At 44.1% G+C, this 20,754-nt stretch overlaps 1 protein-coding gene across 2 annotated transcripts in view; it reads left to right on the forward strand.

Annotated features, from left to right (window-relative positions):
* ATG2B (autophagy related 2B) overlaps positions 1–20,313 on the forward strand; it is a 73,414-nt gene extending 53,101 nt beyond the window's left edge. For both annotated transcript variants that reach the window (XM_079768757.1, XM_079768758.1), the window contains exons 32-42: positions 329–437; positions 1,236–1,430; positions 2,529–2,630; positions 8,482–8,560; positions 9,100–9,307; positions 13,572–13,641; positions 15,040–15,122; positions 15,807–15,928; positions 16,169–16,323; positions 17,677–17,826; positions 19,053–20,313. In XM_079768757.1, coding sequence (XP_079624883.1) covers positions 329–437; positions 1,236–1,430; positions 2,529–2,630; positions 8,482–8,560; positions 9,100–9,307; positions 13,572–13,641; positions 15,040–15,122; positions 15,807–15,928; positions 16,169–16,323; positions 17,677–17,826; positions 19,053–19,283 — 1,504 coding nt within the window. In that variant the 3' untranslated portion in view covers positions 19,284–20,313. The remainder of the gene's footprint in view (positions 1–328; positions 438–1,235; positions 1,431–2,528; positions 2,631–8,481; positions 8,561–9,099; positions 9,308–13,571; positions 13,642–15,039; positions 15,123–15,806; positions 15,929–16,168; positions 16,324–17,676; positions 17,827–19,052) is intronic.
* Positions 20,314–20,754: the final 441 nt, after the last annotated feature.

The raw sequence follows: 20,754 nt of genomic DNA on the forward strand, positions 1-20,754 counted from the left end.
TCTAACTGTCAGGGGTTTCTGAAGTGACCAGGAACTTATAAGGAAGTCTCATTTCCAAGACTGTCCTGTGATGTGAACACCAGCATCATAGTTAGGTTTTCCTGTTTAGCTGGCAGACGACTGCCGTCAGGGCAGTACAATAAAGTGCATGTTCGCAGAGTCTCCAAAGTATAAAAGCTGTGCTTCTGGTTTATAGTCGTACAGTGTGTGGCAGTGTTCTGGCAGCTGTGTATCTTACTCTCTGTTCAGCTCGTTATTTTTCCTGTGGTTATTCATTATCTTTCTTTGAATATTCCTGTAACAGAATGTTTTTCTTTTTCAATTATAGCAGTCCCCACAGTTCACCTTCTCACACGCCCACAAGACATGGACGTAATATGGTATGTGGGGGCAAAGGAAGAAACCATGACTTTTTAATGGAAATACAGTTAAGCAAGGTAAGATGGCATTTTGAAGGGAAAGTTCCACTGGAGTGGGAGCATTAGCGAGGGCTCATTAGTGCACCCCGGCCCCGCATGTGCAAGCATCAGAACCCCCGTGAGGGCTTGTTAAAACAGGTTGCTGGGCCCCAAAGTTTCTGCTTTGGTAGATCTGAGGTAGGGCCCATGAACATGCATTTTTAATGAGTTCTCAGGGGATTCTGATCCTGCTTCCCCAGGACCACACTGGGAGCCATGCCTGGAGTCTCTATCTGGGAAGGCCTGCGTTGGGTAGCACATGTCAGGTCCTCTGTGAACGTCTAGACGTACACAGTAGGGCCGGGCCCCCAATGTCTGTATGCATTTAATTCTGTCAGCTTGTCTGGGATTGTGCTGAGTGTCATATATTAGGGTGCTTTACGTGGATATATAATGATGCCAATTCCATGTGTCTAATTGTATCCTTGCTCGCTTTGGAACTTCAACTCTGCTGCCATTGATTCCTTTTCAGGCAGTTTCATAAGCGCAAGATGATAATTGTATGTCTTATTCCTCTTCAGAGTTTGGCTTGGAAAGGATGGGGATTTTGCCAAGGTCACATAGGAAATGTCAGTCAAGCTTATCCTTGTGTGGTAGGGTACATACAGATCGGTACATAAGTGAGCAAATAAATGAAGGAACGGGACACTCTATGAAAGTGGAATTGAAAGCTGAGAATTCAAAGAATAAGATGAGTGATATTTTGCATTGCAAAGAGAAAATCTAATTTAAATAAAATGTCAAGATGGCCCTGTGTTCCTTTTTCTGTCTGTGAAGGTGAAGTTTCAGCATGAAGTCTACCCGCCATGCAAGCCGGAGTGCGACCCCAGCCTCTTAGAGCACCCAGTCTCCCGGCAGGTGTTCCTTGTGCAGGACCTTGAGATTCGAGACCGGCTGGCCACGTCACAGATGAATAAGTTCTTGTACCTGTATTGCAGCAAGGAAATGCCTCGCAAAGCTCATTCCAACATGGTAAGATTGGAAACCTGATATTTTTGTTATCTGAAGTTTAGAAAAGTGTTTTTATTATATACTAGAGGCCCGATGCACAAAATTTGTGTGTCGGGGGGCCTTCAGGCTGGCCTGCACCCTCTCACAATCCGGGACCCCTCCGGGGATATCCGACCCCTTGCTCCTAACTGCCCACCTGCTCACTCCTAACCACCCGCCTGCTCGCTCCTTACCACCTGCCCACTTGTTTCTTACCACTTGACTTGCCCGCTCTTACCACTTGACTTGCCCGCTCCATACCACCCGCCTGCTTGCTCCTTAAAACTTGGCTCGCTGCTCCTTTGTGCTACCACGAAAGTGGAAGAGGCTCCCACCATCGCTGCTGAGCTCGCCAGCCATGAGCCCAGCTTCTGGCCGAGCGGTGCTCTCACTGTGGGAGCGCACTGACCACCAGGGCTCCTGCATTGAGCATCTGTCTCCTGGTGGTCAGTGCACATCATAGCGACCTGTCATTCCACTGTAATGGTCCTGGGCTTTTATTATATAGATAACTGCAGAAGATTTAGATTGGGGGAAATTACCGGGTATCTTTACCCAATTTAATATGAAAACCCCTTTTAAATATGCTGCTTAAAGTTTTAGTTTAAAAATTATTTTGCTTGTTACTTCTAGAGTCCATTCACTAAAATCGTCAACATGATGATAGCTGAGGGAAAACGGAAATCCCTAGCGATCTGCACAGACTAGTTAGGATTGCTTCAAGGGTTCAGATTTCTAACACTTTAAAAGGTGCAGTGGAATAGAAATGATTAGTGAGGACTCCTGGGAGAAAGCGTCATGGAGCCGGCTCTGGACTATGGACTGGGCTGAGCTCCAGGGCCTGTAGCCTCCTGTGACTGCACAGCAGCACCATGTGCTCTTTTCTCTCTAAAAAGCATCCCTATCTTTCAGATTCTTGAGGGAGTGTGTGACCCAGAAAAGTTTGATTCAGGCTTTAAGGAAAGAGGGTAAACAGTTCCACTTTCTGTTCTAGAAATATAATTTTTTTCTTTCTTTTTTTTTAAAATGAAAGCAATGTCTTAATCTCATTGGGGATATTCTCTCCCTTTTTTCTTGTAGTTGACAGTTAAAGCATTACACGTGCGCCCGGAGTCAGGCAGGTCACCTCAGGAGTGCTGCTTAAGAGTGTCACTGATGCCACTTCGCCTCAATATCGACCAGGTACGTACTACACTCAATTCATGGGACTACAGTGAAATACACATCCCACATTCGGAATGCGAGACTTAAGAATCAAATGCCTTTTATTTAACGTTTATGAAAGTTGATAATTAATATAGACTTCTGCTGGTAAAGAACAGGGCAGATTTATTGGGCTTTTGGAATCTGAACTGTTGGTGTGTAATCGTTCCAGATGTTATCTCCGGTCTCCTCCTCAGGGTCTGCATGACATAGCCCTTGAACCTGCTTCTCACTCTAATTGTTATGGACACACTTCTAATTCAGATGTGCAGGTGTTTTCAGAGAGTCTTAAAGGAAGCCCTGAGATACAATTGAAAGATATAAAGGATTGTGTTTTACTTGCAGCACCTGGAAGACAGTTCCTCTGCTCTGGGTAAAATGACAAATTAGTAAATTGGCACCTAAACAGGTCACAGACAACAGAGATTGATGGAAAGACATAAATCCACTTTCCCATATTCTAACAAGCATCCCATCAAATTATTCTAGGTTTTGCTTTCAGCCAAATTGCTGTTAAAAACATAGTTGGTGCCTCTTCTGCAGACTTTATTCAAGGTATCCTACTATATAAAAAACCAGGGTCTGTAACGACTCGACCAAAGGCTCGACCGAACACTGGAAGTCAGTCCTGCAGTCAGTGCTGGGTTGCCGTGGTGACCCAGCACTGATGCCACCACTGAGGGCACAGTGACCCAGCACTGACTGCTGAGGGGGCTACGGATCAGGCCCAGAGAGAGGCCCAAAGAGAGAGGCAGGATCTGATCTGCAGCCTCCGTGGCAGCTGTTGATTAGCCGTTGCCTCTCTCTCTTTCTCCGGGCTTTGCCAACAGCCATGCCTCTGTTTCTCTCCGGGCCTCCTCGGGGGTTGCTGATCAGCCCTGCCTCTCTGATCAGGCCCGGAGATAGGCCTGGAGACGCTGACTGGCATAGAAACTGACCAATTAGAACCAAATCTGGGTGAACTGTGAGGAGCCAATGGCTGCCTAGGAGGTGGAGCTCTTGACGCTGACTGGCATAGAAACCGACCAGTCAGAACCAAATCTGGATGAACTGTGAGGAGCCAATGGCTGCCTAGGAGGCAGAGCGTTTTTATGCTGACTGGCTTAGAAACAGACCAATCAGAACCAAATTGGCCGGCAGGGGAGGGCAGTTGGGGGTGAGATTAGGCCTGTAGGGGAAGGCATTTGGGGGCGAGATCAGGCCGGCAAGGGAGGGCAGTTAGGGGTGATCAGGCAGGCAGATGCAGTTAGGGACGAGATCAGACCAGCAGGGGAGGGCAGTTGGGGGCGAGATCAGGTCGGCAGAGGAGGGCAGTTAGGAGTGATCAGGCAGGCAGAGGCAGTTAGGGGCGATCAGGCCGGCAGGGGAGAGCCATTAGGGGTGAGATCAGGCCAGCAGGGGAGGGCCATTGGGGGCAAGATCAGACCAGCACGGGGGGGCAGTTGGGGTGCAACCAGGCCGGCACAGGAGAGGAGTTGGAGACGAGATCAGGCCGGTAGGGGAGGGCCGTTGGGGGCAAGATCAGGTCGGCAGGGGAGGGCAGTTAGTGGTGATCAGGCAGGCAGAGGCAGTTGGGGGTGAAATCAGGCCAGCAGGGGAGGGCAGTTAGGGGTGATCAAGCAAGCAGAGGCAGTTGGGGGTGAGATCAGGCCAGCATGGGAGGGCAGTTAGGGGTGATCATGCAGGCAGGCAGGCAGACAGGTGAACGGTTAGGAGCCAGCAGTCCCAGATTGGAGAGGGATGTCTGATTGCTGGTTTAGGCCAGATCCCAAAGGGGTCCCTGATTGGAGAGGGTGCAGGCTGGGCTGAGGGGAACCCCCCCTCCATGCACGAATTTCGTGTACTGGGTCACTAGTCTATATATATAAAAGCCTAATATGCAATGTGTCCCTTCGGGAGTTCGATGGGCCGGGAGTTTGATTGCTCGCTATGATGTGCGCTGACTACCAGGGGGCAGCATGGAATGAAGGGAGGCTCCAGCCAGCAGCCGGCAACTGCTAGGGACCCTACCTGTGCACGAATTTTGTGTCCTGGGCCTGTAGTACAACAAAATGATGCTTTGTAGTGGTGCAGTGTAGTGGTGAAGAGCATAGGGTTGGAGTCAGACCTGGGTTTAAATCTGAGCTCTCTTTTACCTGTTGTGTGGCGTTGGCTAAGTTACTTAACTTTCCAAGCCTCATTTTCTTCATTAATAAAACTGAAGAAATAGTAATACAATAGTAATACATGTAGCATCATATTTTAAACAAAGAGGATTAAATGAGACTAGTGCATGTAAAATGCTTTGCTTGGTGCCTGGCACAGAATGTTAAAGATCATATAACAACTGAAGAAAATAAATGGGGTTTCAAAAAGAATCTGCCTCTGAAATAACAAACCCTCCTTTTATTTTTTTTTAGTGTGTTTGTGTGTGTGTGTGTGTATGTTTATTTCAGAGAGGAAGGGAGAAGGAGAGATAGAAACATCAATGATGAGAGGAATCATTGATCAGCTGCCTCCTGCACACCCCACACTGGGGATTGAACCCACAACCTGGGCATGTGCCTGACCAGAATCAAACACTTAGACAAACCCTCCTTTTATACCTTGTATTGGGTTGAGCTCAGGTTTGAATGTAGAGTATGTGTGGGATGGTAGCATTATTTGTTCACTTAATATTGACTGAGTAATGTTGATTTTTTAACTTAAGTAACATATTTAGGAATAAGCTTAAATAATATTTATATTGTAAACCAAATATAGACATATCTTAGAGAAAATGTGAAACAGATGTTTAGCACAACTTTTCATTAATATTTATAGCTTCTGAGCTGCGTCAGACTTACCAAGGAGAACTTTAGATTTATGCTTTCTCATTATGAGAATAATACCTCTTGGTACCCATATTTTAATTTAACTTATCTATACAGTGACTAGTAGGAATATGATGAAGTATTTATGGGAAATTTCATCTGTGGAAATCACATGTGAGCACGGATTTGAGCAAGGTACATCTTTATGGCACGACTTCACCAGACTTAGCAAGCCCAGTTTTCTTTAATAGACTTTTCTCTTAAATATTGAGCTTAATTTCTTCTTTAGAACTGTAATGCATTATGATTTTAAAGTGGGCAAATATTAATCTTTGAGAAGACAGTCAGGGAAATAAATGCTATAACTAAACTGAGTAGGAATGGGGAATAATTCCCCAAGCTCTGAAGCCTGGGAAACAAAGCCATGCTACAAATATGTAAGCCTCAGGGGGTATGTTATTGATTGAAAAAACCTTCCTAGTTTGCAGCTTCTAAGATTGATACACTCTATTTTGAGATAGCAAATGATCGTCTGAATAGAAAACCAAATATTTGTGTTCTTCATTTTTCCTTTTGAAAACAAATCAGTTGATGAATGATAATGCTTTGAGTAATATTTTTCTTACCAAGCATATCTCTCTTTTATTTATCTTCGCTGACTCATAGATAGTAAGTATGAAAGCAACACATTGTTTTCTCCTGTTTTTAAAAAGCTGCTTTGCTGCCCTAGCCGGTTTGGCTCAGTGGATAGAGTGTTGATCTGTGGACTAAAGGGTCCCAGGTTCAATTCCGGTCAAGGGCACATGCCCAGGTTGTGGGCTTGATCCCCAGTAGGGGGCGTGCTGGAGGCAACTGATCAATGATTCTCTCTCATCATTGATGTTTCTATCTCTCCCTCTCCCTTCCTCTCTGAAATCCATAAAAATATATTTAAAAAATAAAAATAAAAAGCTGCATTGCTGATGGAGTTCAATGCAATTGCCTCCAAAGCTCAGTGGTCCCATGGGGTAGGCAGGAAATTAGGCAGATGGAGTGATCTCCATCTAGGCAGGTAAATAGATGATGAAGGTTATAGAAGTAGGCAGTTTGAGGTCCAAAATATGAAGGGGCCAGATTTCCTGACTCCTAGTCTAGTATTCATTTTAGTATTGTACCGCCTGGAAATCTGCTAATTAATTCCAAGTCATTTGCTGAATGCAGCCTCGTCCCAGGTTCTGTACTAGGATGCCAGGAGTACAAAGATGAATAAACATCTTATTTCCAAAGGTCTCTGTGTGGTATGGCGAGACCAACATAAACTATGACTTAGCACCTGTGGGGACTACAAGTGATAAAGGTCGGCTTAGGATGAGGTGCCCCACCAGCAGAGGGCTCCAAGGCCAGGTTGCTAGTTTTTTTTTTAATTTTAATTCTCATCCGAGAATATGTCTTTATTGATGTTTAGAAAGAAAGGAAGAGAGAAAGCAAGAGAGAGAAATATCGATATGAGAGAGAAACAACAATCGGTTGCCTCCTGTACATGCCCCAACCGGAGATCGAACCCACAACCTAGGTATGTGCCCTGACTGGGAGTCGAACCCACAACCTTTTTGGTGCACGGGATAACACTCTAATCAACTGAGCCACCTGGCCTGGGCCTGTGTTGCTAGTTATAAAATTGGGTTGTTTGAATTACAAATTTTAGAGAGGTTAGCATAAATAACTAAAAAAAATTCTGAGGACATTTTAAAAGACTCGATTAGTATCCCTTTGTCTGGTATTTTGTGCATTTGTAGTAAAAATGGGTAAATCACTGTCTCTTAGTCTTTATTTTTTTAAAGAGCACATTTATTAATTTTCTCTGCTTTTTGAAGGCAGTCATATTTTAAAAAACATAGCATTAAAATATCCCCACCTAGTGGCCTAGGAATAAATTTCATATACTATTAACAGTTTAATACTTGAGATATAGAGATATACACATATATAGTAATATGTAAGTATATGTACTGTAAATAATGTATAAAATATATAAGTGTAATGCATAATCTAATGAACAATGCATGAACCCACTACCCTACTGCAGAACCAGAGTGTTTCTATTTCCAGTTCTGTTGAACCAGCTGCTTGTTCTTCAGTCCCATCTGCCATGTTACCTGGAAAAATACCTTCCTAACTTTTGTTATTTAGACTTCTTACAAGTGTGATCTATAGTCAGTCAGATTCTTTGGAATTGCCAGTCTAATTTTTTGTGTGCTACCAAATATTGTAACCCTGTAATTTACCTTCATACTTCATTTTGTTACCACATTAAAACTTTATGTTAATTTTGAATTTTTTAAGTGGAAGGGAAGGATAAAGGAAAACAGCTGAGATATTTAATTTTAATCTTCAATATGGATTTGTCAGTTTGAATGAGGTAGGCAAAATGAAGCTGCTGATAATGGGCAAATATGGCTTGCCTAGACAGCATCAAGTTAGACTCATACATTTTAGTTTGTAATTTTATAATTTCAGAAGAGACCAAACTGAATGGGTGATTTTATTTCATTTTAATTTTGAATATCATGCCCAATGAAGAAAATGTATTAACCAATATAACATAGTGGTAAAAGTAGAAATAAGACAATGAGAATTTTTAAGGTATGCGTAAGTATCCAGGACATGCTGCTGCTGGTATTATTGATAGTAATATTACCACCACCAATGTAGAGTGAGAACTGATGCGGAATGAGAGGATGCTGTATTTCTAAGAAAAAGAAAATGTACTTTGATTTAGAAGTCATTATGTCAATTTAACTTCTGTGTCTTAATTTTCACATCTACAACAATTTTCTAATAGAGTTGTGAGAACTAACAAGGAAGTGTGTGGGAATGTGTGAGAGGGAGAGAGAGAATGAGAATAGGAACCATGTCTGACATAGTAAGGACTCAGTAATTAGAGCTGTATGTGAATAATTAGTTAAAGTATGGGATTTTAAGATCCTTTGTTTCAAAGATTTAGAAATAGATGTAGCTTTTCCACTCCTTTTACTTATAACTCCATCTCTCAATTTTAGGATGCCTTGTTCTTCCTGAAGGATTTCTTCACAAGTCTTTCTGCAGAAGTAGAGCTTCTAATGGCTCCAGATCCAGAAGGTACTAGATGTGTAGTTGAAAAGTCTCTAACAAGTACTTGGATTGACTGTTAGGAGGCCTTTTTGAGAATGTACTTATATAATCTTCATTTTCATTTATATAAATGAGTTGTGTTTATTTTTTATTAAACTATGCAAATATAATTTATGTAAAAGTAGTTTAAAAGGTGAAAGTCATTTTTCTCTGTAGCAGTTAATTGTGTTCATTAACCCTACCAGACTGCTGTACCGATTTTTCGGTAATTTCCGAATCTCTGGTGACTCCTAATTTTCGGTACTTTGCCTAGACCTATTTTCTACAATGTCGCCAAGTTCCATCTTATTCTAACCACTTGTTTGCATGTAACTAACATTTTTCTCTATCATGTTGATTTTTTCTCTTTAATGCTCAGGAGCCCAGGTATAGGGGACAGTTAGGTTCAGGGCCTCAGGTCTGGTAGGTTTAAATGAAATGTAGCAAAACAAGTTAAAGCCAGATTGATGTACGGTTGCTCTACGGAAGCATACCCAATGTTCCCAATGTGCGCATCACACTTTCAGTGAAGAAGTCTCCCGGCGCTGACGTCACCTGCAGTGTGCCAAGGCGCCTAAGTACCTCCAAGGAGCCAAGTCTCGTGCTTTCTTTCTCTGGGCCAAAGCAACCTTCCCCAAACGACAGTGCCAACTCAGCGGAAGTGGCGAACGGGGAGGAAGAGAAGGACTTCGCGGCTGAAGAAGCGTCGTTTAGTGACCAGCCTGTGTTTTTTAGGTAAGTCATTTAATTCTGATAACAAATGAAGTTCTTCTAGAGTTGTGAAGATTGTTCTTTAATATGCTTGTGTAGGGTAGTCATGAGGTTGCATCAGCTTCTCGCCTCACTGCCAAATCATCAACTGTGTATTTATTTATTGTGTATTTATTTATCTCTGTCCCACCAACCTCCATCTCCCATTTTACATGTGGTAACCCTGGCTCAGGAGTCATCTCTCTGTTGGTTCTGTAGCAGGAGTTTCCTTTTCCTCCTAGCTTCTTCCTCGTTTCCTCCTGTCCCTCTTTCCAGTCACCAAATGGCTTCTTCCTTCTCAAACACGGTGCTGTCCTTTTCTCTTTTCCTTTACTCACCTCGACTCCAACACGCCTCCCCTTTTCCTTATGGGAATTTTCTATCTAGTTTTCTCTGTCTGCCCTCCCCCATCACTGTTGTGTCTTTCCTGTCCCTGCCCTCCCTGGCTACGTTGGCACTACCAGGAAGCCCAGGTCCCTGTGCTGCTGCTGTCTGCTCGGACTACTGCCCTGCTGTACATATGGAGTGTGTCCCTCCTTTCCAGACCCATTCATTTCCCCATCTTCCTTCCTTCCTGACCCTTGATGGTAGGGAGGAGCCTGGCTCTGTAGGAAGGAAGAAGGGTGAAGATCCAACCCACCTGTGTTGTGAGGCACAGTGAGCTTCCTTCCCTGGTTCTCTGTGCTCCTCTCCCATGGCTTCAGTGGCCCCCAAACTCTGTCTTTCCCTCTGAGTTCTGAGATTAGACTTCATGTTTTAAATATTATGTATACTGCTGAAAGATTAAAAAAAAATGGGAATTGGGAAGATCCAGGAATAGATCTCTGTTGATTCCAAACCTTTCCACCACCAAAGAATGACCTCACTTGTTATTTTCCCACGTTCATCTTTTAAAAAACCTTTTCTACTACAATTTGTGTATTCTAAGTAATAAATTGAATTCCCATTTTATGTGAATCACATGTAAACTATCTGTTTTTGTGAATACTGGATAATGGATATAAAAGAAATTGAATTGTTAAAATTCTGGACTGAAAGCAATTTGACACTTTTTAGCTTGTATAGTGCCGGGCTGATGAACAAATATGTAATTACTACTGAAAAAGATTTTTTACCATATACTCTTCATTTTAGTTATATATATTTTGCCTTAACAACTTTGAGATTTTAAAGCTAATTATTACCCAAGGCATTTTTCTTGTCAAATTCTGAAACAGAGATAACTTACTGGCTTTCAGTGGCTTTAATGTTAAAGTATTATTTTATTATTATTATTATTATTATTTTATAAAAACAGAAGTGCCCTCAGGACCTGGGAGGCAACCTGGGAATGTGGTCTATTATTATTCGAGAACTACCCATTATTATGGAAACACTAATTTTGTTGCCCAAACCCAGCCTGTATATTTTCCTTGTGTCATTGTCACCATCTCCCAAAGAAAAACATTCTGGGGCCTATTCTATAGCATCCATGAAGAGATGGGGCTTAGGCCAATAGGCCACCCAAAATCGGGTGGAGCGCATCTTCTCTTAAGCTAGCCTTTTTCTCTTCATGGGTATAGAAGTCCCATAGAAGTCTCCAAACTGTGAGAAATGGCTTGGTTTATTCAAATTTCAAATGAGGGACTGGGAAACAAAAACATGACAAAAATGAGACTTAAGAACACTCCCGAGAGCAGGCGTCCATTTTATAGGATCACCAAGAGACCTAGTAATTAATGCCTGGGGCTTTTTTTAGTTACCTCCCTTTGTCTAGGATTTTTCCTAGGACCTGTGTTATTGGCCGCGTGTGCCGCTCATATTCTTTCTCCCCTCCCCCACATTCTGTTTGCTCTGGGGAAATTTAGTAATGGCCTGGCCATCTACTGTTTCTTTTCTATTAAAATAAATTGAAGGCATGCTTAATAGACTAACAATAAACAAATTAAACCAAACAACAAAGACAGATAAAACAACAATTAACAGACACTCATATATACAATATTTACAAGAGCGTATAACACATAGACAAGACTTAATAAATCAGAGTTCTTTTCATGGATCTTTCAGATGTTTTACATTGCCTGGGACTTACAGCCAGAATGCAGTCTAGATCTCAGCCTGTTATTCTCAGATCTTATTGTATTCTGCTCTCCATAGCACTGACTGGCGTCTGAAGTTGTTTTAGCTAAAATCTGCCAGTCCCAAGGCGTCATATGGTAATTTTCAGACAAAACATTAAAGAGTCCTTTTGTAAAAGAACTGTTAGCCTCATTTTCTCTAGTTGATGAGCCTTCCCACACTAGAGGTGGAGGATCCAGGGCCTTAGGTGTTACAGACTTTTGATCTTCAATACGAAGTGGGCATAATGCAGTTCGAACAAGAGCCCACATAGTTAAAGATGACAAGGGCATTCATTTTCCTTGAGCCTGATTTAAGAGAGTACTTTTTGACACCTTAATTCCTTTATCCTTGAGCATGCAAGCTAAAAATTTACTGTGATGTTTTTGCCTTTTACTTGAATTCTTCCCCATTATAACCTGGCTGATTAAAAACATCCCCATCCACTTATGGTCTCGATTCTGAAGCTGGCACAAGCTTTGTGCGCAGTGAACTTCCCACCTTTCTGGTGAATTTCCACTTTTCCTTTTTCACTTCGTTTTTCGCTTAGTCGAATCTTCTCCTCCAGGCTCTGTTTATGGCACCAGATGCCGCGACCTTAATGGCGGGGTTCAGGATCTGAAGGAGGGGCCGATGCACAAATGAAAATACTATACAAGAAATATGGATTTAGAGCCTCTTTCTTGAAAAGACACGCTGAAACCTGGGCTTATCTGCTTTTTATTCAGTTTTAGATACACATCTTGCTCTCAGTAAAGCACAGCAAACAGACAGACCGTCTCTAAGGTCAGTAAAGATTAGTAAAGTCCAGTAAATATTTACTTGGAGGCTATCAGGTTAGGAAATTGCTTCGAGCCACCACTATCTCAGCACAAACAGTCAGTGCTTAGCGTCAGCCCTGGTAACGCTCAAGGTCCATCGGCCTTCCTCGTTCCTTGGTGCACTCTCATGATGGTATTGGAAAGCTGTGGCTTCCCACAGTATAGTAAGTAGCCTTACTTACCCCGTAAATGTTTGTTTTTTCATTAGACTGTGTCAAATAGCTTATAGATTTCTATTTCTACTCTCAAAAGCTCCTAGAGGGTCCAGGGCCCTGGGATGGGAATTAGTGGTAGAGTCCAGTTACTCACTGTGGAAAAGAGGAAGCTAATACCCAGGGAGGTGAGTTGACTTGCTCAAACCACACAGTTAGTGGCTGAGGCAGGACTGGAATACAGGTCTTAATCCCGAACTCAGTGCATTTTCCAAGTGATGGCCTAATAAGTTCTCCCCAATATTTGCTCAACATTTACTTACTCAACAAATACTTGTTGAACAGTTGCTATATATATATACCACATTTTATTCTTGGCACAGTGAACAAAGTAGAGAAAAATCCCTTTTTAAACGAACTTAAAAATAACCAAAGGATACTATTTTGTGCCATGGAGAAAAAAACATAAGAAAGGAAGAGGCAGGTGTTGAGGGGCTGTTGCTCAGAGAATCAAATGGAGATAGTATTCAGAAGATGGGAGATGACCTTCTTGCAGTGGTGATGTGAATCAGCATTTTCATTTTACTGAGGTTAAGTGGTCTCTGTGGGATGGCTTAGGCTATGATCACCAACATTGATTCTGTAGAACACATGTGTTTCCGGTTTCCGTTTGCAGTTCAGCCTTTGGGAGCTCCTTGTGTGTGATGTGTGCCATCAGTGTGTAATTCCATCCTCAAAGAATTCCCAATATTTGTGTTCCGATATCCTGCTTACAAGCATTCATCTCAGGAATGCTCACTAAAATTCACCAGTGCAGGTGGCATTTTAAAAATTTATTCACAAAGACATTTAGACTGAAAGAGGTGAAGTGACTTGCCTGTAATTGCATCCTATATAACTGAGAAATATCTGCCCGAATAAATTTTTTAAGATGAACATTATTAAGTAAACTAGGAAAAGTTTTTGAGAGAAATTTTAAATATAATAAATAAAATTTATAAGATTATTAACATTTGGGTTAGTTATATTATCTTTAGAAAATATAATGCTAAAAGTCATTCTCTTTTATTCATTTTGTGGTTTTGTTTTTATTCTCCAGTTTAACTAATTAGTTTATAGCTAATTTCAACTATTAGTAATTTGAATATAAATATCCCTTCCTTTCTTTATCTTCAGGGAATTCAGATTCACATCAGAAGTTCCTATTCGGCTTGATTATCATGGCAAACACGTATCAATGGATCAGGTTTGGAAATTTTATATAAAAATACTCTCCACAAAATTATCTCATTGGTTTTTCTAATGGACTCAATTAAAAAAAATTTTTTTGTCATAGTTTTATATATGAAAGTGCAAGATTTTAAAGTGTAATTGTTTTTAAAGTAAATTGAATACCATTTGCTTAAGACCCCATGAGTAAAATCCTATCTAATAATAGACAAATATGCAAATTGACCATACCTCCGACACACCCACAAGCCACGCCCGCCATCCAATCAGAGCGAGTATGCAAATTAACCCAAACCAAGATGGCTACAGCCACAGAGAGCAAGGTTTCCTAGGTAACAGAGGAAGCCAAGCTTTCTGCCAGTCGTTGTAGGCCTAAGCCTCCACTCAAGCTACAAAGTTTCAATTATAGAAGGTAAACAAATTCAAACAAATGGCGGCAGAATGGAGCTTGAGAGCAGGCCAGGGTTGCCGCCGGCAACAGGGGAAGCAAAGCTTTCCACACACCCTGGCTGGGCCCACCCACTTAAGGCAACAAAGTTTCAATTATAACCCCAACACAAATGGCTGCGGGCCTCGGAGGGAGCCCCAGGCTTGGCTCCGCTCCAGGCTACAAAGTTTCAATTGTAGAAGGAAAATAAATTCCAGATACCAGGGCCTCCGTTTGGGTTGCCAGGGGGCGTGGCCTGCCTGCAAACCACCACAGGCCCCTCACTCAGGCCGCCCCACGCCCCAAGGGAACCCCACCCTGATCAGGGACACCCTTCAGGGCAAACCAGCTGGCCCCCACCCCTGTACCAAGCCTCTATCCTATCTAATAAAAGAGTACTATGCAGATTGATCATCACTGCAACACACAATATAGCTGCCCCCATGTGGTCAAAGGTCCTGCCCCCATGTGGACACAAGATGGCCACCACAAGATGGCCAGCAGGAGAGGGCAGTTGGGAGGCACCCGGCCTGCAAGGGAGGGCAGTTGGAGGTGATCAACCCTGCAGGAGAGGGCAGTTAGGGGTAACCAGGCCAGCAGAGGAGGGAAGTTGGGGGCAAACAGTCTGGCAGCAGAGTGGTTAGGGGGTGATCAGGCTGGCAGGCAGAAGCGGTTAGGGGCAATCAGGAAGGCAGGCAGGCAAGCAGTTGGGAGCCAGCAGTCCTGGATTATGAGAGGGATGTCCCAGATTGGAGAGGGTACAGACTGGGCTGAGGGACAACCCCCCTCTGTGCACGAATTTTGTGCACCGGGCCTCTAGTTTGATATAAATTGGGTCCTACCTATTATAAAATATGTGTTGTTTTGCTGTAAATATTTTGTTTTAGCTTCCTTAGTGAATATTGCTTTGACTTTCCCAGACAATAACTATTTTAAGTGACGAGTCTCTCAATTTACAGACTAATGTGGCCTTTATTTTTTTTTAAGGGTACACTAGCTGGGATCTTGATTGGTCTGGCCCAGTTGAACTGCTCTGAACTGAAGCTGAAGAGGCTCTTCTATCGGCACGGGTGAGCCATTCATTAGGGAGGCCTTACGCTGTGGTCACTGAAGTTAGTACAGCAAATATAAGCAGGGTTTTCTGAGCAAGCATGTGCACCTTAGTCATGGACAGCACTGTTTGCAGACAGCTTAGTCATGGACAGCACTGTTTGCAAACCATTGGGACTTAGTTTCAGAGGATCCTTACTGACTAGGGCTAGGTTTGATTCAGAGAAAGTAGAAGTAATTGGAACAGAGTAGTATTTTTCAAAAACAGCTATCGTGATGATATTTGTAATAATTTCCCAAAGTTGTAAATCAGCTTATTTAGTGAAAACGGGAAGTTCACTAAGTAGCTAAGAACTGTGTGGCAATTTGTAGACATTGAGTTAATCCTATGCCAGAGCTTTAGATGTTCAAGAAATAAGAGCAGTGTTAAAACAACTTATACATACTGCCTAAGCCTTATAGAAATTATTAACATCACAACTGGGATACACACACACACACACACACACATATATATGTATGTATATACATATATATGTACATTTATTTATATTTACATGTATGTATATATTCAGATTGAACATCTATAATATTTTATCCTTAAGCTGTAGTCAGTTTTCTCTTGTCTTAAGTAAAAATTTCCCCAAACATATCTAAAGCTATACATCTTTCTCCTTCCTGTATACTAACAGTCATTTGCTTAGTTTGCTAGGTGTTGACAAATTATTCTCCTATGCAATCACTGAATGGCTTACTGACATTAAGAAGAACCAGCTACCAGGAATCCTGGGAGGTGTTGGGCCTATGCACTCACTAGTGCAATTAGGTGAGTTTTCTTTTTTAATCAGAATGTAAGTTATTTTACCTCATCAGTGGTTCTTCACCCCTTTTGGGTTATGGATGCCTTTAGAGTCTGTGTGAGGACCATCTTTCTAGAAAACCTACATTGGCAGTCATACACACGAACTGTGCTTCCCATTTCAGGGGTTAAAAGCCCCAGGTTGGAATGGAGCCGAGACCTGAGCTCCAGCACCGCTGTTGACCTCTCTGTATTGATTTGTTTTAGTGCAAGGCCTGAAGGACTTGGTCTGGTTGCCAATAGAGCAGTACCGGAAGGATGGCCGCATCGTCAGAGGGTTTCAGAGGGGCGCTGCCTCCTTTGGCACCTCAACAGCCATGGCTGCCCTGGAACTCACCAACAGGATGGTTCAAACCATACAGGTACCTTTCTGTAGGCTGCCTGAACCTATGCAGAGAGGACGAGCTATTGCAGAACCCTTCAGCCATTTTGTTTTATAATGATATTGTGAAAATGTTGAGGAAAGCTATTTTATTCCTAGTATCATGCTTTTTTATTGGTTATCCACTGTCAAGTAATCCTCCTATATGATAAAAGCCTAATATGCTAAGTGTCTGGTTGTCCAGTCAGCCATTTAACCAATCAAAGCATAATATGCTAATGATACGCTAAGGCCGCTCAACTGCTTGCTATAACGTGAACTGACCACCAGGGGGCAGACAGTCGACTGGTCGACCAGTCACTATGATGTGCATGGACCATCAGGGGGCAGACACTTTGGTAGGTTAGCGTGCTGCTGGGGTCCGGCCGATCGGGACTGAGTGAGACGGGCCGGACACGCCCTCGAACCCTCCCGCGGTCCCTCCCCAGCTGGCCAACCTCCCACGTCCTTCCCTGGCCGTGATCATGCACCAGTGGAGTCCCTAGGCCTGGCCTGTGCCCTCTCGCAATCCGGGACCTCTCGGGGGATGTTGGAGAGCTGGTTTCGGCCCGAAGGTGGAACGACCATCGTTATGACATGCACTGACCACCAGGGGGCAGACGCTCAATGCAGGAGCTGATCCCTGGTGGTTAGTGCGCTCCCACAAGGGGAGCGCTGCTCAGCCAGAAGCCGGGCTCACAGCTGGCGAGCACAGCCATGGTGGCGGGAGCCTCTCTTGCCTCCACCGCAGTGCTAAGGATGTCCAGCTGATGGCTTAGGCCCATTCCCCCTGGGACATCCCCTGAGGGCTCCTGGACTGCGAGAGGGCGCAGGCCAAGCTGAGGGACACCCCCCCCCCCCCGCCCCAAGTGCACGAATTTTGTGCACTGAGCCTATAGTTAATAGAATAAAGCAGTGGAATCCAGTGTCAAATTTGTTTGCCTATTTCAGGTAAATTATAACCATTAAATTACCCAAGGGTTATTTCACCACATTTATATGAAAAGATCGTAGCTAAATGTAAAGAAAGCATTGCAGATCAAACAGTAGTTGTATTAGGTTTGTTGTATGAAGTGTTAAGCTCCCACAGTTCTGTGCATTGTCAGCTAACCTGGTGACGTGGAGAATGTCCTCAGAGGACTGAGGAGGGACTGAGAAAATCAGCTCGATCAGATGGTGCTAGTTTTGAACGTACACCTTAATGTTCTTATTGTAAAAGTAACACGTTCTTGTAAGGAGTTCACATTGGGCACCTGAGTCCCTCTGCTTCTCCTCAGTCCCTGTGGGAAGTGTACCTTGGGGCAAACCCCAGACTCTCTTCTGATTCATGTCTTACTTTGTGTGAAATGGCCAGGCAGCGGCAGAGACTGCTTACGACATGGTGTCCCCTGGTCCCCTTTCTATTGAGCCCAAGAAGAGCAGAAGGTTTCCTCACCATCGCTTAGCCCACCAGCCAGTCGACCTGAGGGAAGGTGTGGCCAAGGCCTACAGTGTCGTGAAGGAGGTAGGTGGTCCTCGGGTGGGACAAGCCAGACTCCTCCCGTGCTTCCTGGCTGTCACCCACAGCGTTCAGTGGTTGTCGTTCATCCCAAGGAGGCCCTGGGAGTGGGCTTGGGGCTGCTCCCAGCAGCGGGTGCACGTTTGTGCGTCGGGTAAGGACAGGGCGTGTGGGACTGGTGGCCTCCGGGAAGAGCAGTGATCCAGTGGAGAGATGGACTCTCTTTCCCCGCAGACGTGAGTGAAATAGACACCAGGCACTTACCCGCTGGGTCCAATGCGTGGTTATACTTTGCTGCATTTGCCTCAGATCTGTTTAAGAAATACACGTTTTCAGGTGGCTTGCTCCCCCAATCCCATTTCCCTGCCGTCACTGTCCTGAAGGTGGTACAGCCTTTTCTGTGCATGTCTCATAGTTCTGCTAGACAAATATATACTCATAAGCAAGACATGCTGTTGTTTGTATTTTACAAGTTAACATGAATGGTATGTGCATCGATCTGTAACATGCCTTTCAGGATCTATCCATGTTGATGTATGTACATGTAACTTGAATAGTGTTTCACTGTTTACTTATTTTGCTACTGGTGGACACTTTCCATTCTTCCCTAAAACACCGCTTTAGGAGTGTTCATATAAAAGTCCCTTTGTTCACATGTGCAGGTTGTGAGGTGGGATTTGTGATTTGTAACCTTGACATTTGCTAACCATTGCCACTGCACAGTGAGCCCTGCACAGGGACCCTGGTTGTGTGGCTGTCAGGCCATTCCCGGTGTTAGTCATTTTTGACATTCTTTTTAATATGACACAAAGTTTGAGGTCACTTACTTACGATTCTCCTACCAGGACTTCATTAAAAATATTTATCCCACAAATACTGGTGCGCAGAAGTGCCTCGGGCAGCCTCTCAGCGGCGGAGTAGCCCCTGTGGTCCCAAACAGTGGAAGACCACCGAGCAGGGCCCCCGAGAAATGTAGTGGGTAAATCAAGGCAACACCGCTGATCACCCTAAAAAAGTAAGGGAGTCGGGAGAATAAAAAGAGACAATTGCCAGTCAGACCTGTCCCTGCAGACAGTGGGATTGGACCGTTATCAGTAGACATGTTATCCGGGGTTATCTCAAAGCATAGTTTTTTAGTCTACTTACAAACATAACGTTGAGTAATTGTATTGAAGTGTGTATTGTAGGGTGGTTTAGTAATTTACTCCCTTCTCCGCCGTCTCCCCTCTCAGGGCATCACGGACACGGCTCACACCATTTATGAGACCGCAGCTCGAGAGCACGAGAGCCGGGGGGTCACCGGGGCGGTGGGCGAAGTCCTGCGCCAGATCCCTCCGGCCGTGGTGAAGCCGCTGATCGTTGCCACAGAGGCAACATCGAACGTGCTGGGAGGCATGAGAAACCAAATTAGACCGGATGTTCGGCAAGACGAGTCCCAGAAGTGGCGCCACGGGGAAGACTGACGCTGCAGACACGGTTCTTCCACGGCGATGAGGGCGGGACTGAGGGGCCGAGTCCCTGGGCCGCTGGAGAGGGAACTCATTTCATCTTACTGTGCTCATCTCAGGAACAAAAGCATTTCTTAGTTAAATAATTTAATATCACAAAAACACGCAACCAAAACTTCTGTCACTTCAGGGCTAGTTTGGTACTTGCCTGTAGAAGTGTTTGGTGGCTGGGGTCAAAGGTCTCTAAAGCAGTTGCTGCCAAGTGAGTGGAATGCTTGCTCTTGTTACCCCGACTCTGCTTCTCCGGTCCAGGCGCGCTGTCCTTGGGAACCTCTCGCAGGAGAGGGCTCAGCTTAGGGCGCGCTGAGGTTTAGAGAGAATCCCAGCTTCCAAACCCTCCCGGGGAGAGAGAGAGAGAGAGAGAGAGAGAGCGCACCAGCCACAGGCCAAGCAAGCGAACGGGGTCGTCCATATGCTTATGAGGCATAAGTCACCCAGCCTGTGGATTGCGTGTTCACGCCCTGAGAACACATTGTTCCCACATACTCAGAAAGTCCCCCGTGGGAGCTGAGCACGGGGATGTCCAGACGTGTCCCGTTATGTTGCACTTTATCCCGTGTATGTGTATGTGTGTGTTTAGATTAATACGAGTCATGTGCTGTCTTCTTTATGTAATTTACAAAGTCATACAACATACAAAAAGAGTCAGTCTGAAAGTTTTTGCAAAAGAAGGTAATTCTGGTATAATAATCTCCATTTATTTGAAGTGTAAATGAAAATGTGCATTCTGTGATGAGCTGGGGCCCACATAAGTGTTCATATGTTCCGTTTTAGCAGGCACAGTGCAAGCTTGTTGGGCGTGTGTGGGAAGGGAGGTTGGAAGTGGCTTTTATGCTTTTCATATTAACCAAACGTCCTCTAAGTAGCCCTGCTCAGTGACTTGGAAGTACCGTTTTTACCTGGTGAACAGTGTACATTTTGATAACCTGTCAGGAATGAATAAAGTATTTTTATTTAAAGGTGAAATTGCATGCTTCCATGAATGGTTTGGTTCTCTTCACCGGTGCAGTCCTATGACTTACCCCTTATGCTCTTGCAGCCTTTCTCAGCATCACTTTTGGTTGCTATGGGAGTGGAGGACCTGGGTGAGCACCGTCTCCACCTCCATTAACCGCCGATCACACCACCTATGTTATCCATGGCGATTAATCAGACTGAAAAACCGCTTGCTCAAACCGGAAAGTACAATTCTTTCGCTTTTAAATATGTCTCCCGTAGCGACACTGATTCTTTAAGTGCGATGATTGATGTTCAGGAGGAATAATCTCCACACTATGAGCTGCAGGTGGCCCATCGGACAAGCCAGGTTTATAAGCCCATTGGGCCCCCTCACAGTGCCCCGCCCTGCCCCTGCGCCGCTGGTGGCGGGATCTGGGCCCAGAAGCCGCCTGCTGCAGGAAGAGCCCGTGTCCCGGGCCGTTTCACA

Source organism: Cnephaeus nilssonii (genome assembly GCF_951640355.1).
Source record: "Cnephaeus nilssonii genome assembly, chromosome: 4".
Lineage (NCBI taxonomy): Eukaryota > Metazoa > Chordata > Mammalia > Chiroptera > Vespertilionidae > Cnephaeus > Cnephaeus nilssonii.